General features: G+C 45.6%; 1 protein-coding gene across 1 annotated transcript in view; it reads right to left on the reverse strand.

Annotated features, from left to right (window-relative positions):
• PLEKHH2 (pleckstrin homology, MyTH4 and FERM domain containing H2) overlaps positions 1-24,020 on the reverse strand; it is a 666,795-nt gene that overhangs the window by 101,306 nt on the left and 541,469 nt on the right. Inside the window, exon 22 of the mRNA XM_078649687.1 lies at positions 9,995-10,150. Within this exon, the coding sequence (XP_078505813.1) occupies positions 9,995-10,150 (156 nt within the window). The remainder of the gene's footprint in view (positions 1-9,994; positions 10,151-24,020) is intronic.

Raw genomic sequence — 24,020 nt, forward strand, 5'->3', positions numbered from 1 at the left:
GCCATGAAAGAAGACTGGACCGCGTCGAGAAAGTGAACGGAGAGGAAGAATGGAGTAACACAACATCACTCCACAGAGGAGGAGAGAGAACCACAGCACACCAGAACATCGGTGCTGTCCAAGGAGCATCGCAACATCCGTGTGGATCCCAGTAATCCCTACAACCTGCATTCGAAGAGACCAACCACTGAAGAACTGCATGGGTGCCCCGTGAACCTGAAGCTTGCCGAAGCAGAGCATACCCGAGCACTAGACAATCCACCCTTGTGGACTACACAAGACTCGACTGTAGCCATGTCCGAAGTTCGGCAGCGACCCGTACAGCCCACGCGATCAAGTGGCGGTCCAGGGGACAAGGGCCTCGGCCGCATATCCTGTGAGAGAGGAATCCGGATGGGAGAGGTGCAGCAGCGGCAGCTCCACGACAGGCAACAGGAAGCATGAAGGCCCCAGGTAATCACCTGGCACCGAGTAACGGTCGGTTGAAGACACTGAACCCACGTCCTAACGGCAAGACCATCCTGGCGGATGACATCAACACCCCGAGGACATCATGAGAGACTTGGCGGTGAGTCCGTTGGCAGTTCGGCAGCGACGCCTTTGCGCGGCTCATGCGGAGCCCGCACGGCCCACCCGGTCCAGTCGTGTCCGGCAAGAGGGTCCTCCCAGCGTCTCTGGTGAGAGAAGAGTCCAAGCAGGAGAGGTCAGTCTTCAAGGCTCCCGTGAGAGAGGAGTCCGGCAAGAAAGGCAAGTCGGAAGTTACTTGGCCGGACGGAGATGTGAAGGCATCAAGATCAGCAAATCCAAAGAAAGACCTCTCGTGCCATAATCGTCTCATACAACCGACAAGCGTGGTCATCCACTGGACTAGGAACACCTGCGAGACCCCTCAAGGGTCACACCCTTTCTGCTCCCAAAGTGAGAACATTGTATATATGTGTCAACACAGCAAGACACGGATGATCTGAAGTACACCGCCGAGGTGAAGCTCATCTGACTGACTTTGTAGTCCTGGAACTTTCAACATTCTCCCAGCTGATCGCCTGAAGAAGATCTGTTGGGCTATCAACTGTTATTGTTCTGTTTTCTTACAGGTTGGACATTCGCTTTTCTTTTCCTTAAAGTTTGGGAGGAATGTAGTGTCCTGCTAGGACACAGTCTAGTTGTTTTCTATGTAACCCTACACTAAACACCCACCCACCACAGACGTCACTGGGTCAGGTGACGCTGTCAATAAAAGAGCCAGAGCGCACGTGCTCGTGGCCAGATCTGCTATCCCCTAACTGGTGTCTGTGTGTCTCATTCCCACACCATGTGGGCCTAAGGCCCAACACCACAGTAGGGTCCAAAGTAAAGGTGAGGGTTAATCAAAAAAGCAACACTTACTATTTAATAACCCGAAGGTTTCTTTTCCCTCCTATATAAAACACTAGCTGAATGTAATTATACCAAACTTGCCATGAAAATAGAACTTTACTCAAGGTATTGCCTTTGCCTGGTTTGGTGTAATTCTGTTCAGTAGTTTTTGAGGAATCAGTGTTTGAAAACAATTGGCAGACTTGCAAGAATTATAGACATATCTGGGATGCTAATCCGCAGATGGTCCATGAACCTGATTTTGTAGACCTTTCACAGAACCAAATTAAAAAAATATTATGATCTGTTGGACTAGGGAGTTATTTCCCCTGTTATTAATTTCCTGGCCAACAGCCCGAAGCTTTCTCATTGGCTGGACGCTATTGGAGAAAAGTATTGCGGCTGGCATTACAGGATTCAGGGCTCTGTCATTTATTCATAGCAAAGTTTGAAGCTAACCTAAGAGGGTAGGGTTGCATCTGGTGACACCCTGACACAGTCAGGGACCAAAGGTACTCTTAATGAGGTAAAATAAAGAGAAAAAGGTGTTTTGCTCTACCGTTCATGGAACCCAGGACCAAAGTTACAGCCCACAGTGGAGCACTTTAAAGTCCAAGAACCCCTGCAAAGTGTGTCCATGTTGTGGAGGGTGGTGTCTCTTGCTGCTAGATCACCGAGAGTGAGCGGAGCCGAACTGCCTAAAGTAAAAATCAGGGTTTCTAAATTATTAGGGTTCAGGAAATTATTGGGTCCGGCTCAAATACCAGTTCTAACTTTCAGGTTTGATAATAGGCAGAAACCTGTCACGAACTGCGAGCCAAAATTAATAATGAGGGAAATGTCCCAAACCCTCAGCACACTTTGCGTACCCCATTCCTGCCCAACAGGACAAAGAGCTCAAACTCACCCTAGCCCCACTCTGGACCAAGATTATTAACAGCTCCCTGAGAACTGGAATCATGCCAGACTGTCTAAAAATTGGACAAGTCAAGCCATTACTCAAAACAAAACGGGCTCTGACACAAGCGATCTTAATAACTACAGACCCGTCTCCAATCTCCCCTTCTTCACTAAAATCTTGGAAAGATGTGTCCACCATCAACTTACTCAGCACTTGGACAACACCAACGTCCTTGACCCCCACCAATCGGGTTTCAGATTAGGGTGCAGCACTGAGACAGCGATACTAATTGTGATAAATGATGTACACAAATCACTCGATACAGATCATTGTTATTTACTCATACTCCTGGATCTATCACCAGCCTTCGATACAGTTGACCACAAACTACTCACTAAGGTACTCCAAGAAAGAGTCGGTGCAGAAAATGTGGTTTTACAGTGGTTCTCCTCATTCCTGCAGAACCGCACCCAAGGAACAAAAATCAAAAACCACATGTCTGACCTAATCCCCATCAGCAAGGGTGTCCCCCAAGGATCAGTTCTCTCCCCACAACTATTCAACATAAACATGGAACCCCTCACCACCCTACTAAAAAAAGCAACATCCCCTTCTACCTCTATGCGGACGATACACAGATCTATCTTGAAACCTCCCCCATCGATGACATTCAGAGACTAAAAGTCACTCTAAGAGATGTCCAACACTGGCTATCCCTCAATCACCTGAAACTCAACCAAGATAAAACTGAAATCCTCCTAATTTCCAACAAGGAGAAGAACCCCAAATAACAGAATAGCTAGAAGCCATTGATGCTCTCAAATTGCAACCTCACTCAGGTCGATTCCGTAAAGTCACTGGGAATTACTCTGGACCCAAAATTAGACATGACGAAACACATCAAGATCACCGCAAAGAGCTCCTTCCTAAACCTAAAACCCTTCATCCCTCCCAACGACCTCAAACAAGTCACTCAATCCCTAGTGCTGTCCAGACTAGACTACGGGAATGCAACTCTCACAGGAACAGCAAAGTCTCACCTTGTTCCCCTCAGATCAACTCTGAATGCGGCAGCCAGAATGGTCACCAGAGTCAAGAAATACGAACACATATCCCCGGCCCTCAGAGACCTAAAATGGCTCCCAATAGAAATGCATGCCAATTTCAGACTGCCTGTCTCACGCACAAAGCCCTGCTCCCTGGAAAACCCGTATACTTGGCTTCCAAACTCAAGAAGGCAGGCCAAACAAGGTCCCTTAGGAGAACAAACACTCTAGTCCTCATTCCTCCGAAAACTCGCAACCAAAAACCCTTCTCAGGAAATGCGCCCAGAACATGGAACTCCATCCCAGTCACTATCAGGACTACCCCCTCCTTCTTAAAATTGAAAAAGGCAGCTCAAAGACTTCTTCCTCAATGGATCTCTCCCAAATGGATAGCTGTCGACCAAGCTCAGAATCCTGACCACTACGACTCGCCGCCACCTTAAATCTAAGTCTCCTACCTCGCCCATCCCGTCTCATTCCCTGGACTTCCCCCCCTCCACGAACGGACGTAGTTCACGAGTCAATGTATATACCATTGTTATGTTGTTGTGATTTCTATGCTACCAATTTTTCTGTACAGTACGCCGATACTTTAGACTTGTCATGAATCAATGCTTATACTACTGCCATACTATGTAACCTCTCCGCTGCTAATGTTGTAAAGCGCTCTGATACCTTCGGGTCTGGCCAGCGCTATACAAAACCCTTAAATAAATAATAAACAAATAAATGTCCGCTGTTGATGATGAGAAGGACTGTCCTAGTAAACATGATGGTCTTACTGGTTGTACGACGTTACAACGCATGCTTTTACCACGCATGCCTTTACATCGCAGTTTTTTCAATGCATGCTGTTACAACGCATAGCGTTAAGGGGTGCTGGATAGTGAATAGTTTAATTTACTATTCGAACTCCAGTCCCCGTGGATAGTAGGGAAGGTGTTGGATAGTAAATTAAATATATTCCCTATCCTGAGCGCCCCCCCAGCGCTATGCATTGTAATGACATGCGTTGTAACAGTTGCGTCGTAAAGGCACTGCGTGGTAAAAGTTGCGTTGTAAAGGATATTTCCCGTCTTACTCAATCAACAATTCTGACTTTGAAACACTTCTTATTTTATATCTTAGAGGTCTCTGTGATCCAGCCAGCACAACATGAAATTTTGGATGGCGATGAAGGGTTATGGGGTGGGAAGGATAGCAGTCCCCAATATGCAGTCATGCTGCTGAGATGCACAGTTACAGAGTGCACCTACATAGTGCAGACCCTGTAAGTTGCTGGACAAATGACACTTCTCAAAGTCCCATCTATAACTAGAAGGCGTAAAGGTGCAGTCTGTTCCCCAAATCATGCAACTTTGCAGTGGGGGAATAAATCAGATGGGCAATGTATTCTGGGCATCTGATTAAGATAAACACCGAAGTGCCCAATTTCCGATTCTGGCTTGCACACCCGCCTGGCAGCCAGCTGTCCTGGTTCATTGAATAGGAATGCATATGATATCTAACCTATCTGTAAACAAAAAATTCACCCTGTTCAAAAATCTTCTCCCAGCCTGGAAAATATAGGTTAAATATTTTTTCAGGCGCAATCAAATATGTAATGGACACATTGATAGCAGGATTTCCTGGGAAACTGCTACACCACCACTGAAAATGAGCTCATTGCAAGGTTTAAACCAATACAGTTAATTTCTAAACATAGCATATATAACACCTGAAATATTGAATATCATGGATCAGACTAGAGCAGATACATACCAAAAATTACCTTTGCTGCCAGGCACAGAAACGCATTTAGTAATGGGATGCAAGTCAAAAGATTTTTGCCTACCACCAGGAAGATTATTTTAGCCCTCTGACTTGTATAAATTGCCAATAGCTCAGAGAGAAGAAAACAAAGACAGAGGTCTCACTGGTTTCTCGTGAGCTATATAAAGGGGACAGGTCAATATGAGAAGTAGAGATATGGAAGCAAAGAAAGGGGAGATGATGAGATAATAGAAAGAACAGAATATTCATGACTTCAAGACCTTAGGAAGAAACAAGAGCAATTCGTTCCCAATATTACATTGAAATGTGGCTTTTGCATCAGGAGAGGCTGTGAGAAAGAAGGCAGTAACGGTTTCCGGCATGGAAATCTGAAAGTGCCATGAAGATTGGTTAGCAGGGTACTGATAATTGTGTAGAATTTACATGTTCCTCAAGTGTATGAATTGGTCCAGAAAGAGTTTCATTACAGAAAGCAGCTCTATCTCTTTAGAATTGACCCTAAGTGGCAATCAACAAAACACTCATTTAGGTGTCCTTTTCTCAGTCTCTGATGAAGGCCAGTTCCGGAGGGAGAGCAGTTGAATTTACAGCTAAATTATATCCATCTCCTTTCTCTCAATGGCAGCTATCCTAACTATTTGGTATTTTTTATTCCAGTAGATGGCTGCCTGGTAGGATGCTATGTCTATCATTTTAAACACACAGATTTTCATTCTGGATTGTGATCACTGTGCTGGGCCTGAAGTCACACCCTAAGAGCATTGCTTCTCTGCTGAGAGTAAATGTCCATAGTTGTGAATGGCTAGCCCACACAGGACCTCATTATCAAGTGATTTTGGACCCTCGGGCTGTTTGAAATCTGCGGGAAACTCATGGCTGGCTCTTGAACCAAGGGAAATGAGCTGGGACTCTATTCTCAATAAGAAAGTCAAAAATCAAACTCTTACCCACTAGGGTGGGGTCTTAATCTTTAACCCCATTGTAGGAAATGGAGTAACTGGTTGAGGGGGGTTAAACCCTACTCAAACAGAAACCATAAATTCTTGACTGGGTGAAACACAAGCAAACCCCAAATTAACCTGTGGTCAACTCTCTGGTAGCTGGGCACAAAAGCATTCAGGCTTACCTTAGAGGCAACGCGTAAAGTATTCATCCAGCAGATAGCAATAAAGTGAAAACACAACACCAAAAAAACCACACTAATTTAGAAAAATTGAGTAAAATTTAATAAACGATTTGACACCAAAACAACAACAAACTAGTCAATAGATCCAGACATATGCACAAGGTTTAGGTAAAAATAGTGCTTAACAGAACAAAGCGCCAACTGTGGTTATCTGGTCATGCCAGACCAGGATACAGTCACCAGGTCAGGCCAACCGCGGGCTAGATACACCGACCAGTTTAGTCCTGGTGAGAATTGTAGCTTAAATTCTAGTCTCAGACCATTGTGCGGCACAGCAGTGGTCTTGAGGAGCGATGCGAGGTCCGCGTCGAGGATGCATCACACATTGGCGGTTCCAATGACCTACAAGGGCTGCAATGCTGGCTTGCGTCGAGACTGTACCACGCTGCGTTGGTTCCAATGAGGAGCTGCGAAGTCCGCATTTATAACTGGTGCCCACTTTGAAGTGGTATAAGCTTCTAGAGTCCTTACCCTACAGAAGTATCTGACATTTCCAGCCTCCCTACCCTGGAACCAGCTTGTATGGGGGCACAAAAGCCTAGTGTGAAACCCTTTGTAAGTGTGCTGAGCCATAGTCTTTGTGATGTGAAAATGTGTTAGGTGACAGTTCCGTCCCCTTATCAAGTCAAGCATGGCCTATTCTGCGAACACCTATTACCCATTCATCTCACTGTCTGGAAGTAATGCACAAAGACCATCTACCAGTTACACCTAGTCATGTGACTCAGGATACTGGCTGCAGGCACCAGATGGTTAGGACAAGAAAGTGCCAACTTTCTAAGAGTGGCATTTTCAGGGTTGTGACTTAAAATTCTACTTTACCTTTAAAGAGGGTTTTAAATTAGAATTCTTTAGAGACCAAACTCGGCTTCCTTACTTGCTTCCAATTGAAATTCATCACTAATTAAATGTAATAAGATAACCGAAAGTTATCATATGTGAGAGGTAGGCCTTCCAGTGGTGAAAAACTAATGTATGAGTTTTTCACTACCAGGACATTTAAAGGTTAAATATAAATGTCCGACTCTTTAAATACACTGCACCCATCTCCATGGGTTGTCTAGGGGTGGCTGATGTGTATTGAACCAAAAGGTTTAGTCCTGGCAGAGGTATCTTTTGGACAGAATGCAGAACAATGTCATACATTCACCCCAGTACAGAGATCTGGGCCTAAATCCATTGTTGTTTTGCTCACCATGCCATTCCAGTTTGGGCACAGCCATATGCAAATCAGTCTTGACCCTGTGCCCAATGGGAACAGTCCAGCCCGAACTGCCAGGCCTGGTCCTCCCTGGACTGGAAACAAGCATCCTAGGACCGATCTCGGGATTTCACCCCTCATCAGCCAGGTTAGCTTGACTCCAGTGGCATGGAGGGCACGGGACCCATGTCTGGGCATACCCATCCCACTCGGGGTAACAAATGCAAAAAAAACAATTGATGGACAGAATGCAGAACAATGTCATACATTCACCCAAATTTAACCCAGATCTTTGTGATTGGGGGTGAATGTTTGCATTGGCCAGCATTCCGTCCATCAATTGCTTCTTTTGCATATGTCTCCCTAAGTGGGAAGGGTATGCTCAGACGTGGGTACAGTGCTCACTACACCACTGGATTCAAGCTAGCTTGACTGATGAAGGGTGATGCCCTGAAACTGGTCCCAGAATGCGTGTTTCTGGTCCAGGGAGGATCTGGCTTGGCAGTTCGGGCTAGACTGTTCCCATAAGGAACAGGGTCAAGACGGATTTGCATATGGCTGGGTCAAAACTGGGGTAGTGGCGTGAGCAAAAGAATGAAGGATTTAACCCAGATCTTTGTGACTGGGGGTGCATGTTTGCATTGTCTAGCATTCCGTCCATCAATTGTTTCTTTTGCATATGTCACCCTAAGTGGGAAGGGTATGCCCAGACATGAGTCCCGTGCTCACTACACCACTGGATTCCTGCTAGCCTGGCTGATGAAGGGTAATGCCCTGAAACTGGTCCCAGGATGTTTGTTTCTGGTCAAGGGAGGACCTGGCTTGGCAGTTCGGCCCGGACTGTTCCCAAAAGGAACTGGGTCAAGACTGATTTACATATGGCTGGGTCCAAACAGGGGTGGTGTGGTAAGCAAAAGAATGATGGATTCAACCCATATCTTTGTGACTGGGTGTGAATGTTTGCATTGTCCAGCATTCCGTCCATCAATTGTTTCTTTTGCATATGTTGCCCTAAGTGGAAAGGGTATGCCCAGACATGGGTCCCTTGCTCACTACACCACTGGATTCCAGCTAGCCTGGCTGATGAAGGGTGATGCCCTGAAACTTTTCCCAGGATGCTTGTTTCCGGTCCAGGGAGGACCTGGCTTGGCAGTTCGGGCTGGACTGTCGCCACAAGGAACAGGGTAACAACTGATTTGCATATGGCTGGGTCCAAACTGGGGTGGTGTGGTGAGCAAAAGACTTATGGATGTAACCCATCCTGACTGGGGGTGAATGTTTGCATTGTCCAGCATTCTGTCCATCAATTGATTCTTTTGCAGATGTTTTTTTTTTGGCAGGTTGAAATGGAAGTTTAAAACAGCCCACACAAGCGCAATGACGAGCCTGACATATGTTTAAAGGGTTAGTTAAGAGGGTGGAATGATGTGTGTTGCAAGCCCACTAGTAGCATTTAATTTATAGGCCATGGGTACAAGTAGTACCACTTTACTTGGGACTTACAAGTAAATGAAATGTGCCAATTTGGTGTAAGCCAATTCCATCATGTTTAAAGGAGAGACCCAGCACTTTATCACTGGTTAGCAGGTGTAAAGTGCACAGAGTCCTAAAAGCCATAATAAATGTGTTCAGAAACAGGAGGGTGAGGGCAAAAAGTTTAGTGGTTATCATGCAGAGAGGGCCAAGTCCAATACTCGCCTAATCTGAATTCTGGCGAGTGATATGTATTTGTACAGACATTTATATAACATCAAAACATCTCCTTGGTAACTTCAGAAGGCTAGGAGGAACAAATGCAAAACCCCACAAAATAAGAAAAAGTCATTTAAGAGGGGCTGGATTCAAGCTGGATATTTAGTCGCTCCTGTTGATGTAATTGGTTCTAGTTGAACCACATTTGGAAAAGTTTGGTTTGCAGGAGCTTCCTGAATTGAAGATAAAAGCATTGTGCTCTCAGCCAAATGGTGAGTCAGAGTCAAGTCAGAGTCTCTGACTATAGCTTCAGCTTATCTGCACATTTTTCTTAAACTTTATTTTTCATTTTCACACCGCTAAAGAAAACTTAGGAGTGGGCTACAATATTCCATATGTAAGATGACAATACAACTCAACCATGTAACAGAATTCCACTTTCATTCTGAGAACTTATCATGCCCAAATTTAATAGTAATCGACCAATATTAAATATCCCTTAACTACCGTGCGCTAGATCTTAATTGTTAGAAAGTATTTGCTCAATGCCACTTACAGGCAGTTAATATCACTGTAAGCCGACCTCCCTCCATGATCACACTGGTTACAAGGCATCTTGAGGTGGCTTTGAGTCACTTTCCTCTTCCATATTTCATAATAGATCTACATAGCTTAACCACTCAAGAAACTAATGTTTAACCATTGTGTACCATTTACCTATTGCTTTGTGAAAAGTACAAACCCCAATGCAGTGTGCCAAAAACTCAGTAGATACTAGATTCTCCCTGTAATTGCAGACACCTTTTAAAGCAGTGCTACTATCCGGTCTGTTCACTTACCTTAATATTTCCTCTGAGACAGTGCTCCATGTCCTTGCCAGAAGGATCATCTGTGAACAGTGCAAACCCAGACTGTGCTGGATTCCTCATTCCCGACTCCTGGTTGAGAGTGCACAAAAATTCTTCCACTGAGGTAGAAGCATCAAACCCAACCACCTGTAAAGTTTTAGAGACATGTTTTATCAGTGAATAGTGAGAAAAATCCATATCAGATAACTTGATATGTCATTTTAAGTAATTTAGTTTTTATATCAGACATACTGAGTGGCAAGGGTTCTAGATGCAACAGATATATTCTCCATTTCTCAGTCATATGGTGGCAGCATAAAGGTACATTTATGCTGCACCTGCCATCTTGTCTTCACCACTACCACATCTCAACCCAGGGCTCAACCAGATCGCCAATTTTCTGCGTAGTACCTGCAATCTTACTATGGCTTCCACCTTCCATAAAGTCTATCCAGCTGTTCTCAGAGTCACGTGTGCTGTGAGATAATAGGGCTATAAGAGATAAGGTCATTCTGCGTGCTGCCCGGCCCCACCCCAGGAGTTAAGTTCACATGGCTTTTCTCCATTTGCTCTTGATTGTGGTTTAGATGTGACTTAAAATTAAGAATCAAATTCGGTGAATTTATTTTAAGATACAGGTAACCATAATCTGCCATTTGATGGCGAAATATATCAAAATCATTGAGTAGTTCATTAAGGATGTCCATGTATAATCTGAAAAGGTTGGGTGACAATGTAGAGCCATGGGTGACACTTCCACTTTCTACTTATTAATACTTTTGTATTCTTTCAGATAGGTATGAACAGAATCCCTTTAGAAGGGTGCCTTGGAGGCTCAACCTCTTCCTCATAGTGTCCAGGAGTCTCTTGCAAACTATGATGTTGAATGCGGCCAACTAATTCAGTAGGCGAGGGAGGTAGGCATGGTCCTCCTCAGGGTTCATGAATATGCTATCAATTTGCATTAGATTTGCTGATTCAGTGCTATACCCTGGTCTGAAACCTAACTACTAAGTAACAAGCAGGCTGATGCTTTCAACTTGATCATTTATTTAAAAGGCCACATGTTTACCATGATTTTTTGTCATAAAGGGGGGGAACTGAGATAGGGCGTTAGTTGATATTTGGGTCTACAGTTTGTTCTTTCAATAAAGACTTCACATTGCCTTGTTTAAGGCAGTCAGGGCCAATGGTGCTGTGCAGTTAAGTATTTCTGAAAGGTAGCAAGAGGAGGAGCACAGTAAAGTTATTTCACCCACTTTGCTTGGAGGTGGGGATGAGGATAGAATCCTCATCAAGGCCAGAAGGTTTAGTGTTTGCAGTGGCTAATTTCAGTACAATTTTCCAGATGGGCGCACAGTTGCTCCACGTTTTTGTTTCAATGGTGGTGGCAGATTCTATAGCTTTAATTACTAGCCCGCAGAGTTAAATCACCTCGTTGAATTCCACCCTGCCAGATTACAAGTTGGCTGGTTCTTCCACACCCCATTTTTCATGGCGGTGGAGAACCAGAACCAGTGCTTAATTTGAGCCATGGTTTCCTGTGCTCTACACCAGCACTTTATTTTCAACACCCACGCTAATGACAGTGGCGCTGTTTGCCTTATTTTTTTTTAGAAGCACAACAGCTGTTGTTCAATAATTAAATATATATTAAAATGACTAATACTGAATTGTCACACTTGCATTAGTGTGGTGGCTAGTAGTGACAGTACTGTCATTGGCAGCACTAGTGGGAGCAATGGGTGGTGCAAGCTGCAGTGGCCTCACAAGTGTCCTGGCACTTCCCTTTTTTTTTTTACAAATTAAGCACTGAATCAATTTCTCCTGTCATAAAAATCACATGAGGCCAAGCCCCATTCCTCATTTTTAGGTTGAGCATTCGAGACCTCTTGTATATACTTTAGTATATACTTATATGTGTGTGTACTTTGTGGGCTCTGGAGATCAGCCTTAGGACTTGTCTGCTTCCGCGTAGGGACTTTTTTTTCTTTTCAACTGCCTCTGTTTAACTTTCTTGAAAGAAAAAGACCAGCAGAGGTCAGTAAAATACCAGAATCACTTTAGCATTCTCTAGATTCCAGTCCATAGAAATTGTCCTCTATGAGCACCTGTAGACAATAATATTTTTTCAAATCTTGTATTTTTAGTGATATGACCACCGAAGGCCCTGATCTTATATTAAAAACAGAGCTTTGGAATATATCATTTCCCGCTAAAATACAATATTTCTCTTCGTGTGTTCCCATACCTGGTGTGTCATGCAGTTTGGTGCCTTAAAGAACAGTAGATGTTTCAGCACCCAGGCCAATGTGTTGCAAAGCTAAATACATTTAAGGGCCCAAAGGCTAGGCTGATTGTATTACAAATGCTTGTCATCTGCCAGTTGTCAGCATAAGATGCTCCCTATCCAGAAATGAGCTTCCCCTTGCGTCCCTTCCTCCCCCAATCCCACACCACTTCCTATGTTTTCACCGTATATATTTACCACCTGCTCAGCACAGGTGGATAATGTGTGTGTTAAACGCCATGGAATCGGGAATTCCGTCTGGCTTTACGACCAGAAAAATCAGTCCCACACAGTTATTTCCCATTCCAGGGAGTTTAAGTTGTAATTGGATGGTACTTGTGTGAATTTATCGCACAATAGCAGAATGTATCTTTTCCCCAGTACACAAACGGCAATGATAAAAGGGTCCATATGCCTCATCACTTGCAGAAAGGGTGCTTGCTGTTCAGGCAGTGAGGCAAGGGAGCACGGACAGTTCAACGCTGACACTCGAATGTAGGGGTTGTCGACAGGGTCGGATTGGTAACCCGGGCACTCGGGCAATGCCCGAGGGGCCGGTGTCCGAGCTCCAGCTGTGGGCTGCTTTTTTTTAGCAGCCTGGGGGTCCGATTTGGGTGGTTTCTGCGTTGTTTGATGGCGCCAGTGGCCCAGTGGGTGCCTGAGTGACCTTTCTGGAGGCAGATGGGCGTCCATATCTTCCCTTTTATCAGGGCAGAGGTGTCACTCCCTTTCCCTCCTGGGCCGGTCCATTAATATATGCATATTTAGCGGGGCAGGGGGCCTGAGCAAAAGTGGCCTCACTTGTTTTCAGGTGTATTTGACCAGTGTAAACTAATCAGTGCATTTTTTTACCCCCCCCCCCCTCTTTTTTCAAATAAAATGTTGCCAAAGCAGTGTTTTGCAAAGCGCAATATGCAAATGAGGGCCACTTTTTTTTAGGGTGCCCGGGCCGATTTTTAATCCCAATCCAACCCTGGTTGTCGATTCCAACCCCATGCGTGAGTTACCAGGCCCCCGTTTTGTGACGGCTATCATTCAGTACACTCGCTCACTCTGAGCTAGCAATGTCATTTTCCTGTTTAGAAATGTATTTGAATGCCAAGAATTTAACTGTAATAATTGCATCTTTGCTGTAATCGAGCAATCGTAGAAAAGATAAAAAACATTTCAAGAGATATGAGTGTGGGTTATCATAGCGGTATTCTATTAATATCATCATTTGAGGAAAATGAATATGCTGTTGAAATGTAATGGTGCCATAATTGAAGACAGTGTGCAGCAGTTAAGATAATTGAAGAAATAGCTCCTTGAGTGAAAAGTGTATTTATTATATACTTACATTTATATTTTTTTTAGGATTTAAAGTTAATATTTTTAAGTGCAGAAAATAGAAATTACGCGTGTCAAAATTCCTCTGCGCTGAACGATAGTTTGTCAGCAAAGAGGAAACATATACTTGCATGAGTAGACAGCGGCACCTGCTGGACGTGTCAAATCACACAAGACATCGTCAATCACATTTTGAGGTCTTGTAAGACCTTAATGATTTCTACAATGAAGTATTTTAATGCCAATATTTTCCAGTGGTCAATGGAAGCGAATTTTGGTATATTTCTGAACTAGTGACTACCGTGGCATAGAGATACATGAAAAATGCTAATCTTGTAAAACAGGAAAATAAATAAAATGGTTGATTTTCTGTTGGACTTCCAGCGCTAGCCATTCAATTAACTTCAGCTATGAACACAAACAAAAAGTACATGCAAACGAAAGAGCTCAACGCCTTAGGACCTAGCATACGATAACTTCTTACGCGATTAGGGGAATTGAGGGTGAGAAGGGCTAGGTGTTCCTTCACAATAGCAGAGTTGGGAAGTTTAGAGGGCAAAGGACAGCTTTTCCTGAAGGCTCTTGTTCTGTGCCTCTCAGTAGGGATTGTGTTCCAGAGGCGCAGGGCCGGTGTAGGGATGGAGCGCAGCCCAAGTTTCTCAGTTGTCAATTTAGGACTTAGACTGACGTTGGGAGACTCAGGGGAGGGGCTGATAGGTTGATGTAATTTAAAAGCACAGTGTTTCGTTGGAGAGCAGGCTAGAGGCCATTTAATTGGTACAGGAGCCGGAGGACTTTGCATCGGAGGGGTGCACTGTTTTCCGTTTGCAGTGCTTGCCTGGTGGGCCAAGACCCCCTGCACCCAGCAACACTTTCCAGCTGCTCCACCTGCTACCTACTTTCAGGGCAGAGCCTGATGGGCGTTCACCCTGTCAGAGAAAGTGGGGCGCTCTGTCACGGATGCATGTTTTGGTGGGAGGGAGGAATATTCCGAAGCGCCAGTGAGGCGTCCCCATTGGTTAGTTGAACACATATAGCAGAAGCTGTGTCGCCTGCAGGCTACAGGTCCCAGTGAAATAGCTCAGGGAGTCGAATACCTGCTGCACTGCTCTACATTTAACTCGAAGGTCACATGTTCCAATGCTACAAAGACAGTTTGGTGGGCTAATCCATCTGCTGCAAGGAAGACCTAGAGTGAAAGACTGTGGACGAGAGAAAGTAAAACCACAAGATGTAGTGCGAGTTTGTGAAAAATATTTGTATTTCAGCTGGCGTGCATCTCAAACCCAGGTGCTGCCATCAGAGCAGTATTGTGCATGCCAGTGCTTAATTTGTAAACAAATAAGTGCCAGGACTCTCGTCAGGAGGGCATTGCAGCTTGCATCACACATTGCCCCTGCCATGCTACTAGTGGTAGGTGCAACACAACTACTAACCATCAAACTCCTATCAGTGTGACAATTGGGACTATTCTAGGCCCCCAAAGCTAAAGGAATGGCTTGGACGGCAGGTAATAGTAAGTTTTAATGTAAATTAAATTAATAATTGACTATTGTTGTGGTCATCTCCAAATTAGCAGAGAGAGCCACCTTATGGCAGACTGTCACAGGTGCTAGTGCCAAGCACCGGAAACCACCGGCTCAAATTAAGCACTGGTGTATGTAAGTCTTAGTTGAAGAGAGACTAGAAAAATTAGAAAGCGCTGAAATGGTGTAGAAAGCAGCATGTTATTGTGCATTGTGATCGCTGTGAGTGTAGGGTGAGCATAAAAGTGAAGGTCGAGAATGAGGAGTGTGTCTGGGAATGCACCCTGAATTGAGGCAAAGTTTGAAGTAATTCAGCATGTTATTGACGGCGGCGCAGGGTTTAAGATACAAGTTTAACTATTGCTATTATGGCATTAATCAGGGATCAAGGGTGGAGGAAATAAAATAATGTTCTGATCCTGCAACAAACTTCCAGTCTTATGATTAGGGTTGCCAGCTCATTAGTTTGATGTCCCAGACGGTTCAAAAATAAACAGTCACCTAAAGCCGATTTTCAGCACTCATCTGTGCATACTTCGAACAGCAAATATAAATAAAAAGCACATTTGTGCTATAGGCTTGCCTGAATGATCTCTTTGTTTTGTTTTATTGATAAACTGTGTGATTACTTAAAATCATAACAGTATAAAATGCAATGAGCTGCAATAAAAAAAAGAAAACAATAAAAAGCCCCCCCCTTCTCGCCCAAAACCAAGTGAAACCAAAAAAAGAGAAAAAAAAAGAAAACTGATTGTGTTAACTCCTATTGTCCACTTCAGGTTCTATTAAGAGAGAAAGGGTTATGATTTCTCCGTGAGTCCACTCCTACTAGAGTCTGAGAGACTTATGAAAGTACGATGTCATCAGACACGCTGCGGAACCAGTTGACAGTGGGTAGATTCTGAGTCTAATACTTAGCCAACCCAGATTAAATACCACAGACCGCAAGTTCCGATTACTTTGTGATGTGTCCCTGAATTAAATGTGGGCTGACTACTTTAGGGCGACAGGGAAAGCGCTGAGCCCACTGTCAGGGCCCTTCGGGTCAGTGGCCTTTACTTGGGACTCAAGTGCCATTTTAACTTGATGGATGAACTTGCCGACCCTGGCTACTAAGCAGGTCGTGGTTACAGAAAAACACCAGTCCGAGGCCTCTCTGCACGATCTATAGCCCAGGTTGCATAAAGCCGGACACAGCAACCGCTGTCGGTCGCTAGCCAACTTTGTGCAGCAACATAGTAGATGTAGCCAGGATTCTCTGCGATAGTTACAAAGCCGGCAAGCAATGGCTCCGTCCGTTCGTGCCCAATTTGGGTTGAAGTCCGCGATCTTGAGTGCCAAAAGGCGCATGTACAGAATTTTCTGGCTTACATGAGTTGTTAATGAATCTTGCAGATATGGTTGGGGTTTGCCGGGAATGTAGGACTTGTCCAGGGCCAGAGTTAATGCGTTGTGCCGGAGCGAGGAAAGGTTTGGGCCCAAGCGAAGTAAGAAATTTCATGAAGGTGCAGGCTCCTTCCCCCGATTTTCAGGACTTCGATGACTAATTCCACCTTGGTAAGCCATGGGGAGCCTGCTTCACCAAAGATGGTTTTTAGGAAATGCTTTAAGGTATTTTCGGGTGATTTCAATACTCTAATATAATATTTTAGCAAATCCCCCAGTAGGGCCAGCTCTGGTCGTTTCAGGCCTATTTCTAGTCTTAGCCTGTTGTTCCGTGCCTGTCTAGGGGCACGTAGAACCATCTTATATGCTTTCACCTGGGCCGCATGGACCACTTTCTCGAATGTCCCCGGGTAGGCTATGTGGCCATACGTGATGGCGGGGATCAGTTTTGCCCTGAGTACGGTCAGCATCGGATCTGCTGAGGGACTGGCCAGGCCTTGGTTTAAACGTCTTAGCGGCGATATTATTCTGTCGATTTTTGGTTTGAGCTCCTTCAGGTGTTTAGCTGCAGTGGCCCTCTCAGAAACCCATATGCCCAGATAGTTGTAGGATGGGGCCGTGGTGATTCGATGCTCCCCCAAGGACCATGAGGCTTTTGTTTTGTGATGGTATTTGCCAAAAGATCACTATCTTGGTCTTGCTCACATTGATGCATAGCTCGTTCTCCTTATTGTAGGTGGCAAGACTATTTAAGGCTCTTTGAAGCCCTACCCTGGTATGGTCCATGATAACTGTGTCATCTGCGTACTGGAGCATACCCAAGACCAGCTTCCCCAGTCTAGGGGGTGCTAGGTTGGCATCTTTCAGGGCTTGCCCCATGTCCGCTGTATACAGAATAAAAAGCAGGGGGGCCAGGCCACACCCCTGCTTTAGACCTGAGTTGGTGGCAATCCTTGTGGTTGTAATTGTAGGGCTTAGTTTCACCTGGACCCAGGTCCCCTCGTAAAGTGCTTTTATAGCTTTTAGCAGGGCTTTGGGGAGTCCCCAGGTTTCTAGTTTTGCCCAAAGCTGGTTTCTGTTCACTCTGTCGAAGGTAGTATTACATCATGGTGCAGGCAGCTTATTAGTAAGTCTTCCAGGGTGATGGTAAGTGATTCCAGGGCGTGGGGGGAATGAAGTTTTGCTGGGTTGAGATAGCAGTTGATTAGTAAAAGCGGGCCGGCTGTTTGGTCGGCTCTCAAACCTTCTATTATGATGGCTTGCAAATCAGGTGACTCCAGATTTAGTTCTTTCACGTTGAGTTTGCAGGCGTGGCTTACGTAGATGGAGAGACCCCCTGACGGGCGGCCGAAGATTGTCCTTTTGGTCGCTGATTTAAAATATTCGTAAAAGCCAGCTAAAGGGGACGTTGACCTCGCCCAGGTCTCCTGAATGCACAAAATATCCCCCTGTGCAAGGTAGTCAAGAGTGGTTGTGTCCCTGATTATGGTGTTTAGCCCCGCAGAGTTCCATGAGATGATAGTTAGCTTACGAACTTTGCCCCATGATGGATTTATGCGTGCTCTGTTTACATGGGTGTAGGCAGGGTTAGGAGCCCTGTCTCCATGTGTCCTCCGTGTGAACCAGTCCTAGCTGAGGCCGCTGCACTCTGCGTTGTTTTTCTTTTGGCAGGATTTTTATTGTTAGTGGGGATCTTGGCCTCCCTAATTTCATACCCCCGTCTGGGCTGATGGATTTTGTGCCTTTAAGCACAGAGATAGGTTCTTGACGGCTGTGTTGAGGTCTGAGGACATACGGGTATTTTATCGCCTTGGGGGTGGTGACTTCTATGCCCCAATCTGCCAATAGTGTTACTTCGTTAAGGACTGCCTGTTGGACTTCCTGAATGATCCATGACTGACAATGAAAGGAAACAAAGACAGAAAAGTCACATTACAAATGAATGCATACTTTTTTATTTAAAACCCTATTTAGTTAAGACAACATCTTTCCAGGCTCTTTAAACACATGGCTGGCATTTTTCTTTTGGCAAACCTACATTGGATTCCTTTTCATGAAATGCATCCTCGCACTACAGCAAAGGAATAGGTTGAGTGGGGGCCCATGGGGTATTGAAACCAGAAACTAAACAAAGCCTCGGTAACCAGTTAACAAAGGTATGTAAATATGCAAGCCTGTGAAAAACTCAGGCGTGCTGGAGATAAGTGTCCAGACACTGCCCAGACGAGCTGCCAGCAGCCTGGACTGAGACACTTGACAGGGGGTGGGGTTTCGAGGGGGGGGGGGGGGTGCTGAAGCCCTTTCAGCCCAATGAGCGTTGCATGCCTGATTGGGATGCGGTAAGAAAACAAGTTGAACTCCGTAGAGCCACCTCCATGCCTGTGCGACCTTTCTTAATCACATTCCCACTAAATCTCTTGGATGACGAGAATAGACCCCTTAATAAATCAATCGGAATGAGGGAACTCTAATAGGCATTTAAACTCATCCTCGGGGTCAAGGTCACTGGGCTGAACGGCCTCCCGATTGAGTTCTAAATGTCCATTTCTGATACAATGATGCCCCCTTTGGAATGCTTATCACATCACTTTGTCAAGTGCAGTGCTGTTACGAGTACATAAGCAGAAGCGATTATAGTAGTAATTCCTAAAGAGGAGAAAGATCATCTATATGTTAAGAATTTTACACCTATTTCCCTTCTGAATATGGAGGCAAAGATATATGTGGAAATTTTAGCGATTTGATTCCTAAACTAATCCATCAGTCACAGTTCAATATTGTTAAAGGTAGGCTGGCATGTGATAGTACTCGTCTCTTTTTCACGTTATCGAGAAAGCAGCCCTAGCTGACTCTCCAGGCACCATTGCAGTAGCCTTGGATGGTGAAAAGACTTTTGATAATTCTACTGGTACTTCCTTAAGGCTGCTTTGTATCGCTGTAATTTGGTTGATTTTTTCTCTATGATGGTTATGTGCCGGCCCCACTGCCAGGATAAGGATTAACAGGGCTCTCTCTTTCTCCTTCCCCTTATATCAAGGTACTCATCAGGGCTGTCCTTTATCTCCATTGCTATTTCTCTTGGTATAGATCCTCTGCCAGTGTTGATTAATGATTCCCCGGACATTAGCGGCTTCACTTTTGGTTCACACATATTGAAAACAGCTCCTTATTCAGATGATATTCCTATTTTTCCTCAAACTCCTGACAATACTGTTCCCACAGTTCTCTCTTTCATCCAATCTTTTGCGGATACTCATTAAATAGAGAGAAGACAGAGGTTATGCCTCCTTATGTTTATTGTCATTTTCTTGTATTGGGTAATCGGGCCTTCAATGGGAACCTAAAATGATTAAGTATCTTGGCATATGGTTCTCTAAGGACCTGGAGGGTTTAATGACCACCAATGAACAAAAAATATTGTATAAAATTAAAGATCATCTATCTTAATGGTCACCTAAATTTATATTGGGTGACGGGGACTGCAGCATTTAAAAAAGATGATCACGACCCTTGTGAACTTTTTGGGCATGATGCTACCTGTTCGAATGTCTTCAATTTTTTTCTCGACTGTAGATAAATTCGCATCCAATTTTTGTGGTCTAATAAAAAGTCTAGGACATATCTTAAGAAAGTTAGACTTCTGTACTCAATGGGTGGATATGATTTGCCAAATGTGTTTGATTATCAAACAGCTTTCCTTGTAGGGTGGCGTGATGTTGGCTTGATATCTCAACCTCTATGGTGGTTCCTTGGTTTTTATACTCTCTCTTTTCAGCTTCAACCATTAACTTCTTAGTTTTGGATCACTATTCTCATATTTATTACGACACAATTCACGTCAAACTTCTGGATAAGTCTCTGTCACCTAGTCCATCTAAATCTTCAGCCCTTTCCTTATGGAATAATTCAAAAACCTTTACTATGATTTTAGTCGATATAGACCCGGTATCAGCAGAGAAGGATATCAATGTATTATCTGATCTGATGGAGGATGACCGCCCTCTCTCATTTGCTCTTTTACAAGCCAAGTGCACATTGTCTTGGTTCATTGCCCCTTCAGCCTTTCTCCTCCCACCCTTGAGTTAAGGGGGCCATTTTGTGTCAAAAATATATAAGACCTTCTGCAGCACTCTGATTACTCCTTCTTCACCTCTTAAAAACCGGTGGTCGTCCTTCGTACAAGAGCCAAACCCTCCTATTTCCTGACGATTGCTAGCATAGCATTTCTTCTAATCTTCTTACAAAAAACTAATCTCATCCATCTTTTAAACACTTTTCTACAATGCACATTTTCTTAACTGGACACCGGCTAGAATGTTTAAGTTACATCTACTTCACTCTGATCTTTGTCTCCGTCGGCGAAACTCTGGGACCTGCTCGACTCATCCTCCATGGACGTCGCCTTCCTGACTGAGACCTGGATAAACCCAGCGTCGGCGCCTGAAATTACTATAGCCATCCCACACGGCTACAAGATCACCCGCAGGGACCGCACCAACAGACCAGGAGGAGAAATCGCCATCGTCCACCGGAATACCCTTAGAATCTCGACCAGCACCGAAGACACCCTCAACACCGCTGAACACCTGCACTTCCAGATCCACATCGATCCCAACACCACCACTTCAGTGATTCCATCACAGACGTCGTCAGCCTGCACGCACTGGCCTCCACAGACTATATTCTCCTCGGAGACCTGAACTTTCACCTCGAGAACGCCAACGACAGCAACTTCACCATCATGCTCAACAACCTCGCCAACCTCAGACTCAAACAACTTGTTACGACATCCACACACTATGCCGGACACACACTCAACCCCATCTTTTCCACCAGCAACCACGTCACCTTTAGCCACACCACCGAGCTCCACTGGACTGACCACCACTGCGTCCACTTCTTCTTTGAGAAAAACACTGAACACAATGACCCGCAACGAATCCCCCACCGCAGCTGGAACAAGGTCACCGAAGACCAGCTAATCACCACCCTTGCCCTTGACCCACCCACTGACCACACCGATACAGCCACACAAAACCTCAGGCAATGGATCGAGGACTGTGCCAACACTCTCGCCCTGATCAGGAAACCCTCAAACAGACGCACCAACAGAAGGGCCATCTGGTTCACCACCGACCTCCAAGCATCCAAGCAGACTTGTAGAAGATTCGAGAAGAAGTGGTGCCACGAACAGACACCGGACAACCACACAGCCCTCAAGAACGCCAGCCGCAGACACTACCAACTCATTCAAACTGCCAAAAGGCACTCCTTCAAGGAACGCTTCGACAACAACGCACACAACAACAAAGAGCTCTTCGCCATTGTTAAGAAGCTCTCCAACCCCAGCTCTAACGACATCCCGCAGTCACAAGACCTCTGGGACTCGCTAGCCACCTTCTTCCACCGCAAGATCATAGACATCGACGACAGCTTCAATACTGCAACCCCCCGACAGCGCCGACACATCAGACTCGCCGCCCCTCCAGCCATACCGGCCTCCTGATCTCCTGGTACCACATCTATGACGACCAGACCATCAAAACCATGAACACCATCCACTCTGGCTCACCGTCAGACCCCTGCCCTCACCACATCTTCAACAAAGCGAGCCCCATCATCGCACTCCAACTCCGGAAAATCATCAATAGCTCCTTTGAGACTGCCACCTTCCCGCAGAGCTGGAGACACGCCGAGATCAACGCCCTACTCAGGAAACCCAAGGCGGACCCATTGGACCTCAAGAACTTCCGGCCTATCTCACTGCTCCCGTTTGCGGCGAAAGTCATCGAGAAGCTCGTCAACAGACAACTGACCCGCTTCCTCAAAGAGAACAACACCAGGGACTCATCCCAATCCGGATTCCGCAGCAACCACAGCACCGAAACCTCCCTCATCACCTCCACCGACGACATCAGGACCCTGCTGGACAACGGCAAAACACGGCCCTCATCCTCTTGGACCTCTTGGCCGCCTTTGACACCGTCTGTCACCACACCCTATACACACGCCTCCACAACGCGGGATCCGCAACAAAGCCCTGGACTGGATCACCTCCTCACCGACAGAACCCAGAGAGTCAACCTCCCTCCATTCTGTTCCGAAGCCACCAAGATCACCTACGGCATACCCCAAGGATCATCCCTCAGCCCAATTCTTTTCAATATCTACATGACACTGCTCACCAACATCGTTCGATCGCACGCCCTCAACATCGTCTCATACGCTGACGACACCCAGCTGATCCTCTCCCTCACCAAGGACCCCACCACCGCCAAGACCAACTTCCACGAAGGAATGAAGGCCGTCACCAAATGGATGAAGAACAGACGCCGGAAGCTGAACTCGGACAAGACGGAGGTCCTCATCCTCTGCTCCACCCCCGCCGCCTAGGACAACTCCTGGTGGCCGGCCTCTCTAGGAGCTGCACCGACACCCACCAACCACGCATGCAACCTGGGGTTCATCCTGAACGCTTCACTGTCAATGACCCAGCAAGTCAATGCCGTATCTTCCTCCTGCTTCAACACCCTCCGCATGCTTCGCAAGATCTACAGATGGATCCCCACCGAAACCAGAAGGACGGTCACCCAGGCCCTCGTCACCAGCAGGCTATACTATGGCAATGCCCTCTATGCGGGAATTGCAGCCAAACTCCAGAAAAGACTTCAACACATCCAGAACGCCTCCGCAGGCCTCTTCCTCGACATCCCCCATCACAGCCATATCACTGCCCACCTGAGAGAACTTCACTGGCTCCCCGCCAAACAAGAGGATCACCTTCAAACTCATCACCCATGCTAACAAAGCACTCCATGACGCCGGACCAACATACCTCAACAAACGACTCACCTTCTACACTACCAACCGCCAGCTTTGATCGCTGACCTCTCCCTCGCCACCATCCCACGCATCTACCGAACTACCACCGGAGGCAGGTCTTTCTCCCACCTCACTGCCAAGACATGGAACACCCTCCCCATCGACTTACGACAGACCCTGGACCTACTGACCTTCAGGAGACTTCTCAAGACCTGGCTGTTCGAGCAGTAGCAGTTTTCTCCCCCCCCCTTAGCGCCTTGAGACCTTCGTGGGTGAGTAGTGCGCTCTACAAATGTCTTATTGATTGATTGATTGATTGATTGATTGCCGGTGCACTTGATCATGATTTTCACTTGCAAACACCTCCCTATCTACTGGATGGAAGACCATGATCGGATCACCTTCATTTTTAGTGTATCCTTTTCCATCTCTATCCCTCTTATCATGTTGAGTCCATATGTACTTAACCCCTCTTTGGGGTTATCTGATACCAATATGGCTTTATTGGATCTTCTTTTGTTGGTGGTAATATTGGAGAGCTCTGAACAATGTCTCTTTCTATGCATGGTGGGCATGGGTCACTTACCTTAGGAGTACGAAGAAAAGTCTAACTTTTTTGCCAAGAATACCTGCCTCATCATAGTCACTCTGGCATACGCTGAAC

The sequence above is a fragment of the Lissotriton helveticus genome, chromosome 6 (assembly GCF_964261635.1).
Source record: "Lissotriton helveticus chromosome 6, aLisHel1.1, whole genome shotgun sequence".
NCBI lineage: Eukaryota > Metazoa > Chordata > Amphibia > Caudata > Salamandridae > Lissotriton > Lissotriton helveticus.